This window comes from Pogona vitticeps, chromosome 1, assembly GCF_051106095.1.
Source record: "Pogona vitticeps strain Pit_001003342236 chromosome 1, PviZW2.1, whole genome shotgun sequence".
NCBI lineage: Eukaryota > Metazoa > Chordata > Lepidosauria > Squamata > Agamidae > Pogona > Pogona vitticeps.
The window spans coordinates 117,706,504-117,723,765 of record NC_135783.1 but is presented as its reverse complement, the minus strand read 5'-3'; the positions used below and the strand labels follow the sequence as shown (position 1 = coordinate 117,723,765).

The 17,262-nt window shown below is 38.6% G+C and overlaps 1 protein-coding gene across 5 annotated transcripts in view; it reads left to right on the top strand.

Annotated features, from left to right (window-relative positions):
• Nucleotides 1-17,262, top strand: part of ADGRB3 (adhesion G protein-coupled receptor B3) — a 585,030-nt gene that overhangs the window by 193,890 nt on the left and 373,878 nt on the right. For 4 of the 5 annotated variants that reach the window (XM_078386075.1, XM_073000099.2, XM_078386069.1 and 1 more), the window contains exon 3: nt 9,758-9,868. The exons of the other annotated variant lie outside the window; for it this stretch is intronic. In XM_078386075.1, coding sequence (XP_078242201.1) covers nt 9,758-9,868 — 111 coding nt within the window. The remainder of the gene's footprint in view (nt 1-9,757; nt 9,869-17,262) is intronic. 5 annotated transcript variants of the gene reach the window in all.

Here is a 17,262-nt window from a genome sequence, read left to right as displayed (position 1 = left end):
GTTGTGCAGTAGGCACTGTCCAGAAATGCTATGGTCCCTTGTCAGTATGCTTTCAGCATGTGAGCTGGGTTTGAGTCACACTGGGATATTAATGCAAACAGCCTAACCATGGAGAGTGGGACACCAGACCTTTAAGACATGCAGTCCTTCATTTGAGTCACCTAGATCTGTTTGAATGCACTCTGTCAAACAGCAACAGATTGAGATACTCAAGGCCTTCACTGTGGAAGTTTTTCTGCTGAAACCCATATGCAGTTTTAGATGCCACCCCATGAAGATAATGAGAATAAGACATCACTAGAGAAGCCTTCCCCAATCTGATGTCCTCCAGCATTGACATGCTTAGATAATGGAATTTCTAGCCCAATACATTTAGAGGCCATTATTAGGTTGGGGAGGGCTGGATTATCTTAAAAGCTCACAAATTGTTTCCTTACTGTCACTATTTTATACCTGTAGGCATAATCTGGCATGATGATTAGTTAGCTTTATCTTGTCCCACAGTTAGTGTGAAATACTGTATTCTTCCCCAGATGTCATCTGTTTGCAAGAGTCTTTCTTCCATAGTTAAAACCAAAGTGACAAACTTAGTATAGTATCCTATCTAATTTTTTTTCTGCTGATGAAGATACTTTGGATAGAAATAAATGCTGCAAATTCTGTAATAATAATTTTTATGGTTTACTGGTACGAGGAAATTGACCTGATAATAGTGGTGATAGATATCACTTGCTTCCTTTGTTTAAAGTTGAGATTATTTCCCAAGAGCCAAATAGTATATGGCTAATGGATTATATACATTTCATGTAGGAATCCAGAGTCTGACAAATATATAGACAATATATATAAAATCAAAAGCACAATCTAGTACTTAGAAATATAATTGCTCTCGATGGAGTGTCTAGTGCATCTCTATCCATGTGTGCTCAGAAACTGCTTGGGGCTCATCTCTAGATTAGTCCATATACTGTTGGTTTGCAAACTCTGTGAAATAAAGGGACTCTCATGGTAATTTGGGCTGGATTAGATCAGATTAGACAAATTAGAGATGTGCATTGGTCCCTGCAATAAATGCCAGAATTGATGCCCAGCCCACCCTGTTCCCTTTTGGAGACACTCTGACCTGATCCTTGTCTGGGACAGTTGCAGCAGATTATACAAGCGGGTGCTCTGTTTCTACCCCCCCCCCCTTTTTTCCAGCTGCCAGGAAAAGACTCTTAGCAACTTCCCAAAACAGCCATATAGAAGTGAGAGACTTTAAAAGGGCAATGGGCATAGACTTCTTTTATTCTTTCTTAAAGGGGAGATGCCGAGAGCCTGCTCTTCTCTGCACTGTTTCCACCCTGTGTCCCTTCTCTCACACACCACAATTACTGTTCTCTGGAATTCAGAGGTGCTGTAGGGACAAAAACTTGGATCATCTAAATCAAGGACTGTAGCAGAAAAAGGTTCATTTCTAAGATGAGTATCATCCTTAGTTTTTCTTTCTCTTTCCCCATTTTTGCTGTGACATATGAATGGTGGGTTTAAGAAGAAAGATCTATGGGAGATGCTTTCCCACTCCATTGATACCTCTGAACTCTTCTGACCTGTGGTTGCATCTGAAACATAGAAACATCCCAGATTTAGTTCTTATTTACACATTTGTCGAAAGACCATGCACATCTCTAATACAAATAGAGGAGAAAGTGTTTTTTACAGTGTTCAATGGTAACCACTTAGATCACATTGCACTACAGTATGTGGTAACAAAGGCATGAGTTCCATTTGTCAGGCCCCCACTGGATACAGCTCTTTCCACCATGAGTTGTTCATGCCTGTGCCATTGGCACAAACCAGCAAGCCATCAAACATTAGCAAGTGTTACTGAAGTTGGAGTGGGATTATTGACCTAGATAATTAAACAAATAGTGCCTGCTCCAAACATGCTACCTACTGTGGCTAGCTCAGAATTTTGCTTGACTTTGCCAGCCTCTTGTGGCTAAAGATCACTTGGGTTTGCCGTTGACTCTTGTATCAGTACTCATAGTGGCTGATTCTTTATGTTTGTAGTCAATTTTCCAAAAGTGCTGACTCCTAAAATCAGATCATGATACTAATACTCGTTTATGCTAGAGGGATATGCGAGATAAATAATGACTCATGCCTAACAACCTGTCAGATTTTGGAAATAACTAGTTATGGATAACAGGTTAGTGGTAGTTATTTCCTTTTTACAATAAAACAGTATAACTAAATCACACAACAGTTATAATTTAAGAATAATATTGATCCTTTTGTAGTGCAACTGTAACTGTTGTAGTGACTTGTACAGGTTATTTGTGATCTTACACTCTTAGTTCATAGGTATATTTTGTGGAATGTTGGTAGGTTTTTTTAAAAAAAAGACTGTAAAAAGTAATTAAAATATCTGTTGTGGATTCTTCAAAAGAATGCGTAAAAGTAATCTTTTTAAAAGTGCAGTTGTAATAACAAGTAACTAACTACACCGTGGGCATTGCAATTACAGTAATCATTTTGGAGCAGTTTTCCAAGTTTTGCTATATGTGGCTGAAACACTAGGATAACATTAGGTTGTGTTTTGCTTATTTATATTTTTAAAAATCATAAACACAGGAAAATTTCCATTATGACAAGAGTAGAGAAGTTTAAGCTTCTCTTCCTAGCTACGGTCCTGATGAGCATTTCTAATCCCAGCAGTTGTCTTGGATGTGCATATAAGGATGGCACCCAAACTGATTATAATACAGAGGCAGAGATGAGTAGCATAAGGAGAAAGAGGAATTAATATTTATATATTGTCTTTCTGGCATCCAGAGCACAACATGAAGATCTATTCAAAAATAAGTGTAATATGGTAGTACAGTGCAGTAGTATTATTCTTCTTTTAACACAGGGAATGCCAAGGTTGAGGGGCAATAGCCATGTTCTTGGCTGTAGTGTTATATGAACCAGGGCCGCATAACTCTCCTGTTCACACATTTAGCCAATATATCCCATCAGTATAGATCAAGACCTTTTGATAATCCAGCATTTGTTCCACATAAATTACATGTGGGAATGTGTAGCCACAGAATTATCTTTCAGGCTTCCAAATGAGGCAGTATTCAGACGTAGGAATGAGAGTGATATGTTTTGACACTTCCATCCTGTCCGTACAGTTAATTTAACAAAGCACATCATGAATCACAGGCACTATCAGCATTGCCGTCTTTTCTTTGTCCTTTATTAGGTCATTTAATCTTAGGATTCTGTTTTCACTCAAACGCTGCTCCGGAGAATATTCTGCTGATATTTTTTGGACTTGATTTTCTGGAACAGAACATGAGATGATAAAAAAGGGAAATAGCTAGATTCTCATCTGTACTGCAGGCCTTTGCTGTTTAAGTTAAGGTACATCCTGCCATCTAGTGATGAAAACAAAATCATACCAGCCAGATGTGGGTGTGACTAAAATTCCTGTTGAGAGGAAACTGAAGAAAAGCCATGTGAAGTAACTGAAAATGAGGCTCAGAGGACTATGCCATTTCACTTGATATGACAGATCTATATTAGCAAATATGGAGAGAGGAATAATACATTTAAAAAGTGTCAAGTTCCTTTATCTTATAATGAAGCTTATCTCAAGAAGGAATATAACTTCAGTCATTGAAACCTGGGTACATTGATTATTTGTTGATTTTCCAGCGAGCTCTGCCATTTTCAGTGCCGTTGTGGATATGCCCAATACTAAGAAAGTTGCCTTTTGAAGATACGTTTTTGTGCCCTATGTGCAGATATCTTGATTAAAGTGTCTCTCAGTACAATAGTATCATACCTGGATGAGCTTTAGAACTGAAAGAATGAAAGCATTATGGAAGAACCAAAGCTGATCCACAGTCTGTGTAAATGTGTAGGTACAGCCACATGCACAGTAGGGAGCCCACTGTTTTAATCCAACAACACCCCCATTGTGTGGTGTACAGTACTTAAAAAGGGAGGGGGTTGTTACGCTATGCTGTGAAACATTTTGCTTCTGATCCACCCGTTTGCAGCTAGTAATCCAGTCATTGTAAATAAGTTTTTAAAGATGTACACTGTGAATTAGTAGGTCATCCTGTTTTGTCTCACAGTGGTGGTATGTCAGATACAGGATTTTTGCACTTTTCATGATTATACTATCAGAAATCATAGGCTCATAGAATAATTGAGTTGGAATGGGTGTATAAGGCCATTGAGTCCAACCCCCTGCTCAGTGCAGGAATCCAAATCAAAGCAGATCTGAAAGAAGGTTGTCCAATTTTCTCTCGAATGCCTGTAGCACTAGAGCACCTCCCACCTCCCAAGTTAATTGGTTGCATTGTTGTACTACTCTAACAAGTTAAGAAGTTTTTCTTGGTATTCAGCCTAAATCTGGCTTCTGGTAGCTTAAGTCCATTAGTGTGTTTCCTGTACTCTGGGATGACTGAGAACAGATCCTGCCCCTCCTCTGTATTGACTATCTTTCACATATTTGGAGGTCCTATGATATCTCCTCTTAGCCTTCTTTTCTCAAGGCTAAATGTGCCCAGTTCTTTCAATCTTTCCTCATAGAGCTTGATTTCTAGCTTCCTGATCATCCTTTTTGCCCTCCTGTTAACTTGCTCCAGTTTTTTAGCATTAGAGATGGCCATGAATCAGAAAAATGGTGGTTCCTTTTGGTTTGTGATTTGTCAAGGTTGATGAATTACAAATTATGAAATTACAGTTTTTTCCTGATAAATAGATGAATCAGTTTGTCAATTCATTTTTTAAATTTAAAATTGTATTAAATGCCCCACCAGACAGCTAGAAACACCCACGTTGCAGGGAAGCTTACTCTGACTCTCCTCTACAACCCCTCCAAGTTTGGCTTGGGTTTCAGACACCCAAATTATACGTCCACAAAGTGGGTCCACCCAGGAAAATACCCTTTAGCAGCTGGTTTGAGGAAATCCAATCTTCACCAAACTTGGAGGGATTGTAAAGGAGTGTCACTAGAAGTTTCTCTGTGATTTTGGTGTCTCTAGATGGCTGGGGAAAACTTTCCTGGGGGCTCCCTCTTTGTGGGTATATAACTCAGACATCTGAAACTTAGTCTTTACCAAACTTGGAGGGAGAAGCTTCCCTGTCAATTTGGTGTTTCTATGTGTCTGGGGGGCTGTTTTATAACCAAATGAATTGACGATTCCAAAGTCACTAAAAATTTATTGATTTGTGAGTCATCAGGACATTGATTTATATGGATACAAATTGATGAATTAGAATTTTTTTTAATTAATTTGGTGATTTGCTTTTTAATTCATGCTCATCTCTAGTGAGACGTGGTGGCGCTGTGGGCTAAACCGCAGAAGCCTGTGCTGCAGGGTCAGAGGACCAAGCACTCGTAAGATCGAATCCACGCGACGGAGTGAGCGCCCGTCGCTTGTCCCAGCTCCCGCCAACCTAGCGGTTCGAAAGCATGCAATGCAAGTAGATAAATAGGGACCACTTCGGTGGGAAGGTAACAGCGTTCTGTGTCTAAGTCGCACTAGCCATGTTACCACGGAAGATTGTCTTTGGACAAACGCTGGCTCTATGGCTTGGAAACAGGGATGAGCACCGCCTCCTGGAGTCGAACATGACTGGACAAAAATTGTCAAGGGGAACCTTTACCTTTACCCATCTCTAGTTAGCATACTTCTTAAAATGTGGTGTCCAGAACTGGATAGAGTACAGTACTCTGGATGAGGCTTAACTAAAAGCGGACTAGTACTTCATGGCATTTGGAGACTATCCTCCTGTTAATGCATTGTAAAATCACATTTGCCTTTTTTTGTAGCCACATCACACTGTTGGCCCTATTCAGTTTGTGATCTACAAAAATTCCAAGCTCTTTCTCACTCATAATATTGCTGAACCAAGTATTCCCCATCTTGTAACTGTGCATTTAGTTTTCTTTCCCTAGGTGAAGAACTTTGCACTTAATCCCTGTAAAATTTCATTCTGTTGTTTTCAGCCCAGTGCTCAAGCCTATGAAGGTCTTTTTGAATGTTGTCCCTGTCTTCCAAGGTGTTAGTTATTTCACCCAATTTTGTGTCAATAAACATCACAAGGCTGTTTTGTTTAAACTGTAGACAAGGCGTGGGAATGTGTACCTCTCTAAATGTTGCTAGACTACAGCATCTCTCAGCCTGTTGAATGTGTATTTAGCAGGGAGTGATCATAGGAATTGGACTTCATCAGCACCTGGAGGGCAGTATCTTTCCCTCTCTTCTATACATTTTGGCACTTCAGAGTTTATAATTGCAAAATAAGGTGCATGCCTTATTGGAGATCTATATTACAGTATACTGTAGACATTGCCCTTCAGTCTATTAACATATCATATTATTTTGCACAGTCTCTTACCTGAAAGGTCACCAGATATAAAATTCAAATAAACTCACTAGGCTTAATCTACTCTGAAATTCAAAATTCTTTGCTCTATGGTGTTTGCATAAACTATTTAATGTTAAGTGTATATGTATTTCTTATCACTACATTGAGAGAGCAAAGTGTTGTCTCATGCAAAAATGAAGCATTTCTTCTTATATAGTACTTTTGTGATTCAATTTCAGTTAGTGTTTTCCTGGAACTTAAGACCATTGTAGTTTCATTATTCATTCCCAGCTACGTAATCAGAGTAGAGAGACAGAAACCTCATATGTTTAGAGTTCCTAAGGCCACAATCCTATGCCTACTTCCTTGAGAGAAAATCCCACTGAACTCTGTAGGGCTTACTTCCAAATAAACACTCATAAACTTGTTATGTTGATTTCTCTATTATTTATTCCACATAACTATACATGGCTAAAAACATATATTCCATGAATTCCTCTGGAAGCCCTTCCTATAGCAAAGCAACCTCCCTGTTGCAGAATTCCATTCTGAAAATGGTTTAATTGCCAATAATAATAATAATAATAATAATAATAATAATAATAATAATAATAATAATAATAATAATAATAATAATAATAATAATAATAATAATAATAATAAACACATCTTTCTGGCAGGTCTGCACAACTGGTAAGCTGCTGTTTCCCTGATTGTTGAAAAGTTAAGCTAAAATAAGAACCAGTGAGACCCCAGACTGTGGCGGTATCCATATAGCCTTCCTCCTCCTCCTGTAGTATGCCACATGTAGTTCATGCACTTAACTAGGTACATGGTTGCTAGTTTGCCAGCTTCTCTGTTTCTTGGTATAGTAAGGGTGGATCCTTGGCAGTTGTTTGGGAAGCAACTGGTATGGAAATATTTCATCTTTGGCTTGAGTATCAGGGCAGAGTAGCTGTGCAGTAATGGTGGTAAGTGCTAGGGTTTGCTGAGGTCTTGCTTCCCTTACTCCTTCTTTTCTGGACCTAGGTGATGCTAGGTTCCAGGTCAGAGATCAGCATCATAAACTGGAAGAAAGAGCACTGCCAATCCCTGTAGCTTTCTGTTCCTACTGCTACTCCACCTTGCTCTTGCTGCCTATATACCTGCCCTTGCTGCCTATATACCTGCAAACAAACAATGGATGGATAAAGTTTTTTTTTAAGGAGCTATGAAATTCTTATTCTTCTTTTGAGAAAGGCAAACAAACAGGCAGTAGAAATGTAGGCATTTGTGGGAGAGGGAGACAGAGTCAGAAGAGGGACCATTGAAAACTTCTTACCCAAAGATCCTCTCCTAAATTTGAAGCCAGTGCTAACCAGGGTGGGTTGCATGAGGTTGGATGTGCCATGATTTGTTTGGGGCACAAAGATTTTACAAGAGCTTGGAAAATTTCCTTTTTTGGCTTATTACTCGAAGAAGTCTACAGTTAACAGGGTCACTGGAAGATTCTGAAAGTTGTAGTCAAAAAAATGTAAGTTTTCTGAGATTTGTACTTGATCTTGCATTCAGAACATTCATGTAATTCCAGTTTTGGTTCACTATATGTTCTTGCTTAATGAGCTTAAAGTTTTGAAAGGGGGATGAACTCTAAACAGTTCTATTAAATAATGTAGTTACCAATTATGCACAATAAATATTTCTAGAATTTATGAAAAATGTATCATAGAATTCCAAAAGATGTTTTATTAATTAGGTTCTGAAACAGGAAATCGCCTTAACATGCCAAATATATGGCTATTCTTACATGCTTAACAAGCATATATTTAAAATTGAATCATTAAAAATCTATGATTAAATGGATATTTGCAGAATCCTTTCAAATATTGAGGGGAGGGGAGAAGGGGAAGAACATAACATTTTATAAATGTGGGGATCAAGAATGTGGATTCATAGCCAGCCTCCACTTTATGGGAGAATTGGCATGACAAAATGTGGGTTATATGCATGGCCATTTCCATGTGATTGTGTTGACCTGCAAAAGAGTTGCAGCAATCATGCTGACTGTTGTGGCTGTGCATATATATAATTTACAGAAAATCTTCTTTTTTACAGATGGCATCCTTTCATGCTAGAGCTTGGGATACTTGCTTCAGGATTACAATTTCCTGAATCTTTAATCTGTCCTGGTCAGTGGCTATACTGGCTAGGGTTTGTTTGTTTTTTTTACATTGTGGTTCCCCCCCTCCTCCTCAGAAGTTCTAGTCCACATACAACTGAACACAAAGTAGCCACACATTCTGATGGTGGCACCCACCACCACATGCATGTAGCTCCCAATGTGAACTGACTTATGAAAAGGAGGTAAAGAAAGGGAGGGGGAAAGCCACTCTTTGAATGTGGACTTTCGCAAAAGCAAGCACGACTGTAATCATCTCAGCCACTGCAGCAGCCTTGTATGCTCCCGAGGCACAAAGGTCTACACGTGTACCACTTAGGGCACCATCACAAGTGAAGCCTGTGACTGACACCATAATACAAGCTGTGACAGCATGTCTGACTCCATTACTGAAATAATATCATGCTCCCTGCTGCCGTCGGTGTTGGGGTACCCACTAATAATCCTGGCAAAATCATTGGCTCAAGCTGTTAGAGGTTAAGTGATTTGCCAAAGGCAAGGGAGAAAATTATCAGCAGAGCTGTGTTTTATTTTAAATACCATCTCATGATTCCCACTTGGGAGTTTTTAACACAGATTTTTCCCTATTAAAATCAAAGGAGAGTTCTGTCTTAGAATCAACAGCAGGAAAGAGCCCAGGGCCTTCCACACTCTTTGTAGCTGAGAGTTTTCTGGAGCAATGAAAGTAACAGACACAGCTGCTGTTGCATCCAGCTTATCATTATGCATTTTATGGGCCACTTTGTTATCTGACATTGGCACTGTTCTCATGAAAGCTTCCTTGCCAGTCCATCAGTCTCTGAATGATGAGCAGGAAAACTATTGATCTCCACAGGAAACACTAGGTACTGTCACCGAACAACACTTAACTCAGTAGTGGTAGTTTTCTGGTGTGGTTTGCACTCATTTAAAACATTCTGAGTAAATGTCTCCCGCCTAAATAACTGGTTTTGTCCCACAGCTGATTTTTAGTATGTATCACAATAACTGAAATGTTTATATTTTTAATATTTTAAAACTAGATTGGATTTAGACCTCTTTCCAGAAACAGATTTGAGCTTTTTTCTTTTCTTTTCTTAAACTAGCTTAGCAAACAAAGTTGATGTTAAATGCCATGCTCTGAGGTTTTTAACCAGTGCCCTCTTCAGGTTATTTTTGACAAACAAATTGCATGAGATAGTATGTAAACCTTTTGAGAAATGTCTGCACACAAGCTTTCATAAACCTTTATTCTGTCTTTAGAATTTGGAATGATGGGAGATCATACAATTAAAAGTCAGCGACCTCGATCTGTTCATGAGAAAAGGGTCCCTCAGGAACAAGCTGATGCTGCTAAATTTATGGCACAAACTGGTAATACATTAGTTACATTTTTTCTACTTACTGTGTTTAATTTTAGCAAAGCCACTGCATGTCTCCATAATCTTTTGCTGCATTTGTCAGTTTTCTAAGCTGATACTTTTTAAAAGCCATTTCTTCTTATTATTTTTTTCACCACCAGTTATAGTCCATAAATAAAGTAGCTGAGAATTAGACAGATTGTTTTTTTTTTAAAAAAAAAAAAACACCACAGCAACATCACATTATCAAATGTGGATACTGCTAATCTGATATTTTTAAAACATAAAGTAATATTTTCCTTATTATAAAAGTGACTTAAACTTTTATGGAGGACAATACTCCAAATAGCACAAATGAGAATTTAAATGTAGTATGTCATAAGTATAGATACCCTTGTTTCAAAAATAGATAGCAAGGAGGAACATAAATTGCTCAGAATTTGCTTTGCAAATAAATAATAAGCCAGGGCCAACATGACAGCTCCAGTACCTAATCTGGGTTCCCAAAGGATACAACCTCCTCACTGCCAATTGTTAAGCATCAGGCAAGGTAATAATAAGGGACTGATACCTGTGAAAAGGGTCCTTATGGTCTACCCTCTTTGGGTGGAAAAAGGAACTAGCCCACCACAACCATGCCTTACTCAGAGTAGTTGTTCTGGAAAAGTAATGAACAGAGGAAAAGAATGACTGACGTCTAATCTCAGCCTTATTCATGGATCAGGTACATTAATAACTATGTGAACTTAACATGCATGCATATGACATTTAATACCTTTAAGTGCAGTCCTATACACATTTACTTGGGAGTAAGTCTCATTGAATATCTGAACTGACTTGTAAGGTCCAATTTCTAAATTTTCTGATTCTGAATTCAACTGACCATAGATATCCTCATTTTAAAAAATAAAATAATTGTTTTAAAATCTTTTTTTGTTGTTTTTGTTCTCCCCTCCCCTCCCCCCTTATACTGGCTCTTTTGATAAGACCCAGATTGTCCATTTTTGTTGACCTAAAGAGATAAGCACTTAACACATGTTTACTGTAAAGAACTTGCTCCCAGGGAATTGAATAGGATTATTCTTTGTCATCCAGGTAGGGAGAAACATGCATCGCGCATGAAGACTTCATTCAAATGTTCATCATGATATGCCTTTGTACCAAGATGACCATTTGAGTGCTAGATATTTCGTGCTGCTTTCATTCAAACTGCCAATGTTGTGTGCACCTGTATGCTTCCTTTTCATTGTAATGCAGGTGTGAGCATACATTTGCAACAGTTGCTCTCAGCTGTGTGTATACTGTGGCTCTTGACCATATTTGGGTAGAATGCCTGTGATTTTACCTAGTCATGGAAAACCATTGAAAAATAGCAAGTGAATCACATCAAATGCATCAACACAGTATCATTAAACAGTGTGAGACTATGGCCACAAAATGTCAACATTTACCAAAAACATGAAGGAACCAGAAAGTTGAATGACATTCAGAAAGCCAAGTGTCTTGTTAAGGGCACTCATCAGATACTGGATGAGCCTTACTCTGGAAAAAATTATTGCTTTGTCTAGGATCACAGTCCCCAACCTACTTATTCCCCATAGAAGTGAGATTATTTAAGGAGCAAATTGCAGCTGTTAGGACACCTGTTTCTTTCTAGTCTAAAGCCACAGACACTCACCACTTATTTCACAGTATGCTGTGAAACAGACAACATGCTAGATATATCAATTCCTCCTTGGTATAGACTGATTCAAAATTAACAAGGACTTTTAAAACCCCAACTGATGCCTTCCTTCCAGCCAGGAATGAGACAAGCTCTCCCCCACAAAAATAGTTAATTTGCATAAAACATGTAACTATCTCTAATATCCTTTCTCATGCACACATACACACAAAAATACAGATTAGCTGATTATCAAGAAACATGCAAACAAACCATCTCGTGCTTCTCAAACAAAGCAGCAGCCAGTTTAATTTGGAGCAATCTGCTCAGTTTGCCAAGTAGTATAAATTGTATAATTGTGGCAAAAAATTGGGGAATTTTGCACATTGTTCTCACTGATGCAACAATCTGTTGAGAGCATCAGTGATTTCCTTGCTAACCTTACTGGCAAGGAGAAGAATTGTAGAATTCTGCACCTTATGTGTAAGGATAAGAGAAGCGAGGATTTATATTGATAGAAAACATGGTACAGTAAATTGTATAAAGAGTACACTTTAGGAATAGGCTTGTATGTGTTACAACATGTTTTCCAACATACCAAACAACAACAACAACAACAATGTAATTCGGAGGCCTTTATTTTAGGTGATAAGTCAGTTTCATAAGCATTTCAACTATATCCAATACATGCCAGGTTATGTAATAGCCATATCCTCCTCTTCCTTGATGCCAATTTCCACATATTTGCCTAATATTATCAGTTGTCTCTTATATCTGGCCATGTGGATGACACTGCGTAGGTATGACTTAAATAGCATCATGTCTGAATTCACTGTTTTTAATGCTGTAATGGCTCACTGTGTCTCCTTTCTCTGCTCAAAAAGATTGACCATAATGAAAGAACAGACATCCAAAATTTCTCAAGCAGAATGTTCAAGCAGTTGGATTAGGAAATTGTCTATGACTTCATCTAGCAAGTTGACTTCACTAAGTGTACACACACAGCTCTTTTTTTCTTTTCTTAGCAGCCACATACAGTAAATGCACTCAAAACATCATAAGAACATTGAACACAAGTCTCCTCCTATTAAAAAATGCACATCTGAGGTTTCCTTTACAGTAAAGGTGGAGATCATGTGATCTTCCAGATGTTATAGAACTGCAGGTGCCATGATCCCATCCCACTAGCTATTTTGGCTAGTGCTCATGGAAACTTCAATCCAGTAACATTTGGAGCACCACACATTTCTCACCCCTGCTTTCAACAGTGAGAGCTTCTGCAGTGTGTTATGATCCCACGCTGCAAGGGCATGCCTGTGAATCACTGGACCCACAGGCAGGACCAATCTTATATTTTCCCTGGAGCTGACATCCGCATGTTGGAATGCTGATTCCTTGGGAGATACCCATGTACAGAATATATATATGTGGTGTGTGCACCATTCACACAAATATCCTGTAGGTAAGCATCATACCACACTGAAATGGTTCCTATTATACAGAATATGTGGACAAAAAAGGCCCTGCTTAAATTGTGAATTGGAATTCTTGGCCTAAGGCCACATCATAGATATATAAATACCTTTTGATACTCTCACACTCTGAAGGGGTGTTATTAGGGACTCTCCAAATCATGACTGTAGGACCCAGATATTACATGCTTGTAATGTCCAGTTACTAGATTTGGAAGATATAGAAATGATACAGCAAAAGTGAAGCACTCTTAAAGCCCATTGATTTCAGTAAGAGGGTTGTCACATGTTTTTTTTTTAAGTGTATGTGTAAAGTAAGGGCTTAGGAGTGTTCTACTTAGGTTGAATCAGTGCCCCATCTACAGCTGTGAATCATTCAATATATTTTAAAAGTTGTTTAATCGCATACATCATTCCCCGGGCCATTGGATTTTGATGCTCTGAGAGTGCAAACATTACAACATCAGCTCCCTGTGACCCATGTACCTTTGATCAGCTAAACCTAAAGTGTTACGACTATAAAAGATGTCAGAACCTGCTGTAGATCTCCTTGTATAAGTTATTTAAAGATAAAACATTATAGTCAACAGACTCATTTTGGTCCTTCAAAAATCTCATTTAAAATGTACTCTGTCTTCATTGTTAAAAAAAAAAAGTCGGGGGGACTGAGAGGAAGGGATATATAAATCCTCCCCAACTTATTCTCCAAAGGCCAGAATTTTGTCATGAGTCTTATATCTGTTTTTTTCAAGCAGAACATGCTTCCTTAATATTGAACAAGCAATGTGTAGCTCTTACTGTAGAACAGATCATTTTATAAAGTGTTGTGTTCGGCTTTTTAGCGTAGTTACTAATATACAATCCATTTTTTTCTGTTTTTTTCATCCTTTTTTCTTTTCCTTTCTCTTCCTTTCCTTTTTTCAGTTTTACTGATCATTGCCTATGTGGTTCATTATGCAGCTTTTCTTTTTTCTGTGGCAAAAATATTGTTGTATCCCCTTCTGTAGTATCTTTAGGATCTTCTAACATGCATCATAGAAATTAATAAGATCGATAAGCAGAGTTTTTGAAATGGTGTTCATTTGTTTCTGTGATTCAAAGTTATTTCTGGTTTATTTTTGTTTATATAATGACAAATGAATTGAAAAACTTATATACTGCAGTAATAAAATCTTGGTTGCAGTTCTATCACATATTCAATTGTTGTGATGTGTATAAATTGATCTCCTTCCCCCAATTCCAGAAATGAAAGTGTCTGTGAAAAAAATAAGAATTGGGGTAAAGTGTATAGGCAAGCAGAAAGGGAGAGCTGTGTACATGTGATAGTAGATAATGCAAGTTGTACAAATATTTTAAAGAAAGCATTTTTATGCTGCACTCATGTGTGAATTTCTGTCTGCTTTGCACTTGTCAAAAATAAACATCTCAGTCCCAAGTATCTTATGCATTCTTCTGATGCACAGATAGAGTTTTTGTATTTGCATGCTGCCCCTCTTCACTAGACCTGAGAATAGAGGGACAGTTCTGTGCATGCAGCCTTTTTCCCCACACATTGACAGGAATGTGGAAGATAGAACTCCATGTGTTGTACAGTGAAACAAAAGTTTATAAGCACAGGTAGTGATATGGCAATGTGGTCTCTGCTCATGCAGGAAGGTGGTTTGAAACATCCACCCTTTTGCATTTCCTGGGTTTTATTTCCCTTTCCAAATAGTGGGAACGGGGTGTGTAGGAAATATGTTGTCAGATCAGGACTGTACAAGGAGCTAGCTACATAGTGAAGGAAGCAGATAATCTCGTCACTATGTGTCAAAGTGTCAAAGCTGACAGTTTATTGCAACCAGGGTCATGCGTGCATTGGGTTTAGCACATGACTGCAGCATGATTGTGTAATTTTTTTCTCCAACCATGAGTTATGCTTTCCTCCAAATTGTCCTTTCTTTAGGTGTTGTGGATTTTAGAATTGTATTGCAGGTAAGTGTTACATGGATTCATGAGGTGTTTCACTTGGTATGTTATGCTTTGGCTGCTATTTTGATGTAATTTTGTATTTATTCGTAGTCCAATTCATTCTCAAAGAATCAGGAGAGTGAGAGGAGTTTAGTAATTGAATCCATGGGGGCAAATACATTGGCTTGAAAAACAAAAACAGTATCTTACTACTAGTTTAGAATAAAGTCATGACAGGACAGCCTGATCTTCCTGTGCCTTCAAAACTGTCCTTCATCAGGGAAGGAAAAGGGTAAGAGTATGTTCTACATACATTGCAAAATCGGGCTAGAAATGTTTCAGACATCCAGTTCTTCCACCTGGGATATATCATGGCCTACACACACTTCCAGAAGGCCACTTCCAATTTCTCACCTCCTTTTGGCAAAACTAGGCATACATGTGGTGTGCCTCTGCTTTGTCTTAAAAGGAAAATGGTCCCTCCTGGATGTATCCAAGAGAGCAATTTTCTTCCTCCTTTTCTCCCTTTTCCTCCTCCCCATTTAATGATTCTTGGGGCTTCTGGGGACTGTGAAATCTTACAGGAAGCATATGGACTGCATGTAGCTCCCCTTTTGTTGAAAAACCACAATGCATATTGTTTAGCAATAGCTGCCTCTCCCTTGTGTGACAGGAATTTCACCCTCCCCCTCATCCCCACAACCACTGAAATCTAGTCCAGAAAGGCACCCACTCCTCCCAAGGAAATTTTGAGAGAATTGTAGATATGAGGCTTAATTGCTCCCTTGCTGTTCTGTCAGAGGGAGTAGTTAAATAAAGCAGTTCTGCTAGTGGAATGGGATTCTACTCTTAGAGGCTGTTAAGAAAGAGAGAACAGAACGTTAGCACATGAAATGAGTCTCAGTAGGGCTTACTTTTGAGTAAACTTGTATAGATCTGTTTTGCATCAGATAGATCCAAACCTACTAAGAGTTTATCAGTGGAATCATATACTTTATCATATACTTCCCCCCCCCCCAAGTTCCCTTGTTGCCACTGTGACAATATTATTCTCTAATAAGTGTCTCTAGGAAAGTTTTCAAAGAGATCAAATTGAACCTTCAGTAAGAAAGTGTTCAGTAAGTAGGCTAGACCTCAATGTGGCAAGTGGAGTGAGGCTGAAGGAAATGAGTATACAGTACCGCCATCTGTATACAGTACCCCAAGGCATCTCCTCCAGTCTCCCACAGATGCTACATAGAGATTCTGGTGAATGAGGTAGGCTGTGGTAGTTGGGACCGAAACGCATGTCCTCAAAAATGAAGTGTAAAGTATTTAGATATCTCCTTCTTCTTGTCCTCAGTCTCCAGTACTTCAGCCTGCATCACTAAGCAAGTCTTGCAACCATCTACGTAGTATTATGGGAGAAGCTAGAGCACCTATCATGGGCTATGGCTTTGTTACTACTATAACAGAGAAGTCACATTCTACCAGCTCAGTTTCATATTATTACATTTGGATTCCAGGTAGTATACTGCTCTTCCTGCAACCTAGTGTAGTGAGACCTTCACGTTTATTAGGTAATGCATCCCTTATACGTTAAAAAATTCATTTTGCTTCCATGAATATTTGTGTTGTAACATAATAAACAATAATAACATGCCCTACAGTGCACAGAAAGTTAATGTACACTGAACGTTTAAACTTGCTTAGGTGCTAACTTGAAATGGTTTAAAATGCTCTGACTTCCTCTGAAGAATCTTGGGAATAGCAATTTTCCATTGGCAAGAAGCTTTTTCATATTTTTGACAATGATTTACAATTATGGTGGAGGTTTTTTAAAAGTAAGTAAATTCTTACTTTCTTTGTGAGAATTGTATTACTCAGGATTCCTTGTTTGGGAGCAGCAAGCATTAAACTGGCATAAAATGAGTTAAAATTTCCGGTGCGGACCAGTTGCTTGTGGCATGGGTTCAGTAGATAAAGACACAGTTTCATCTGATGGAACTCATAAAATCTCATGTCACAATACTACGAGTTGGTTATCACAGGACTCTGTTGTCTGAGACATTATTTAAGGAATTGTGTTAAGGAATGAGCAACTGCCCTGCCTTTTTCCCATATTATTCTCTGAACTGGCTGTGCCCTGCATTTTTTTTTTCCTCTCACCTTTCAAAATGTGGTGGCGCTGTGGGCTAAACCGCAGAAGCCTGTGCTGCAGGGTCAGAAGACCAAGCACTCGTAAGATCGAATCCACGTGATGGAGTGAGCGCCCATTGCTTCTACCAGCTCCCGCCAACCTAGCAGTTCGAAAGCATGCAAATGCAAGTAGATAAATAGGGA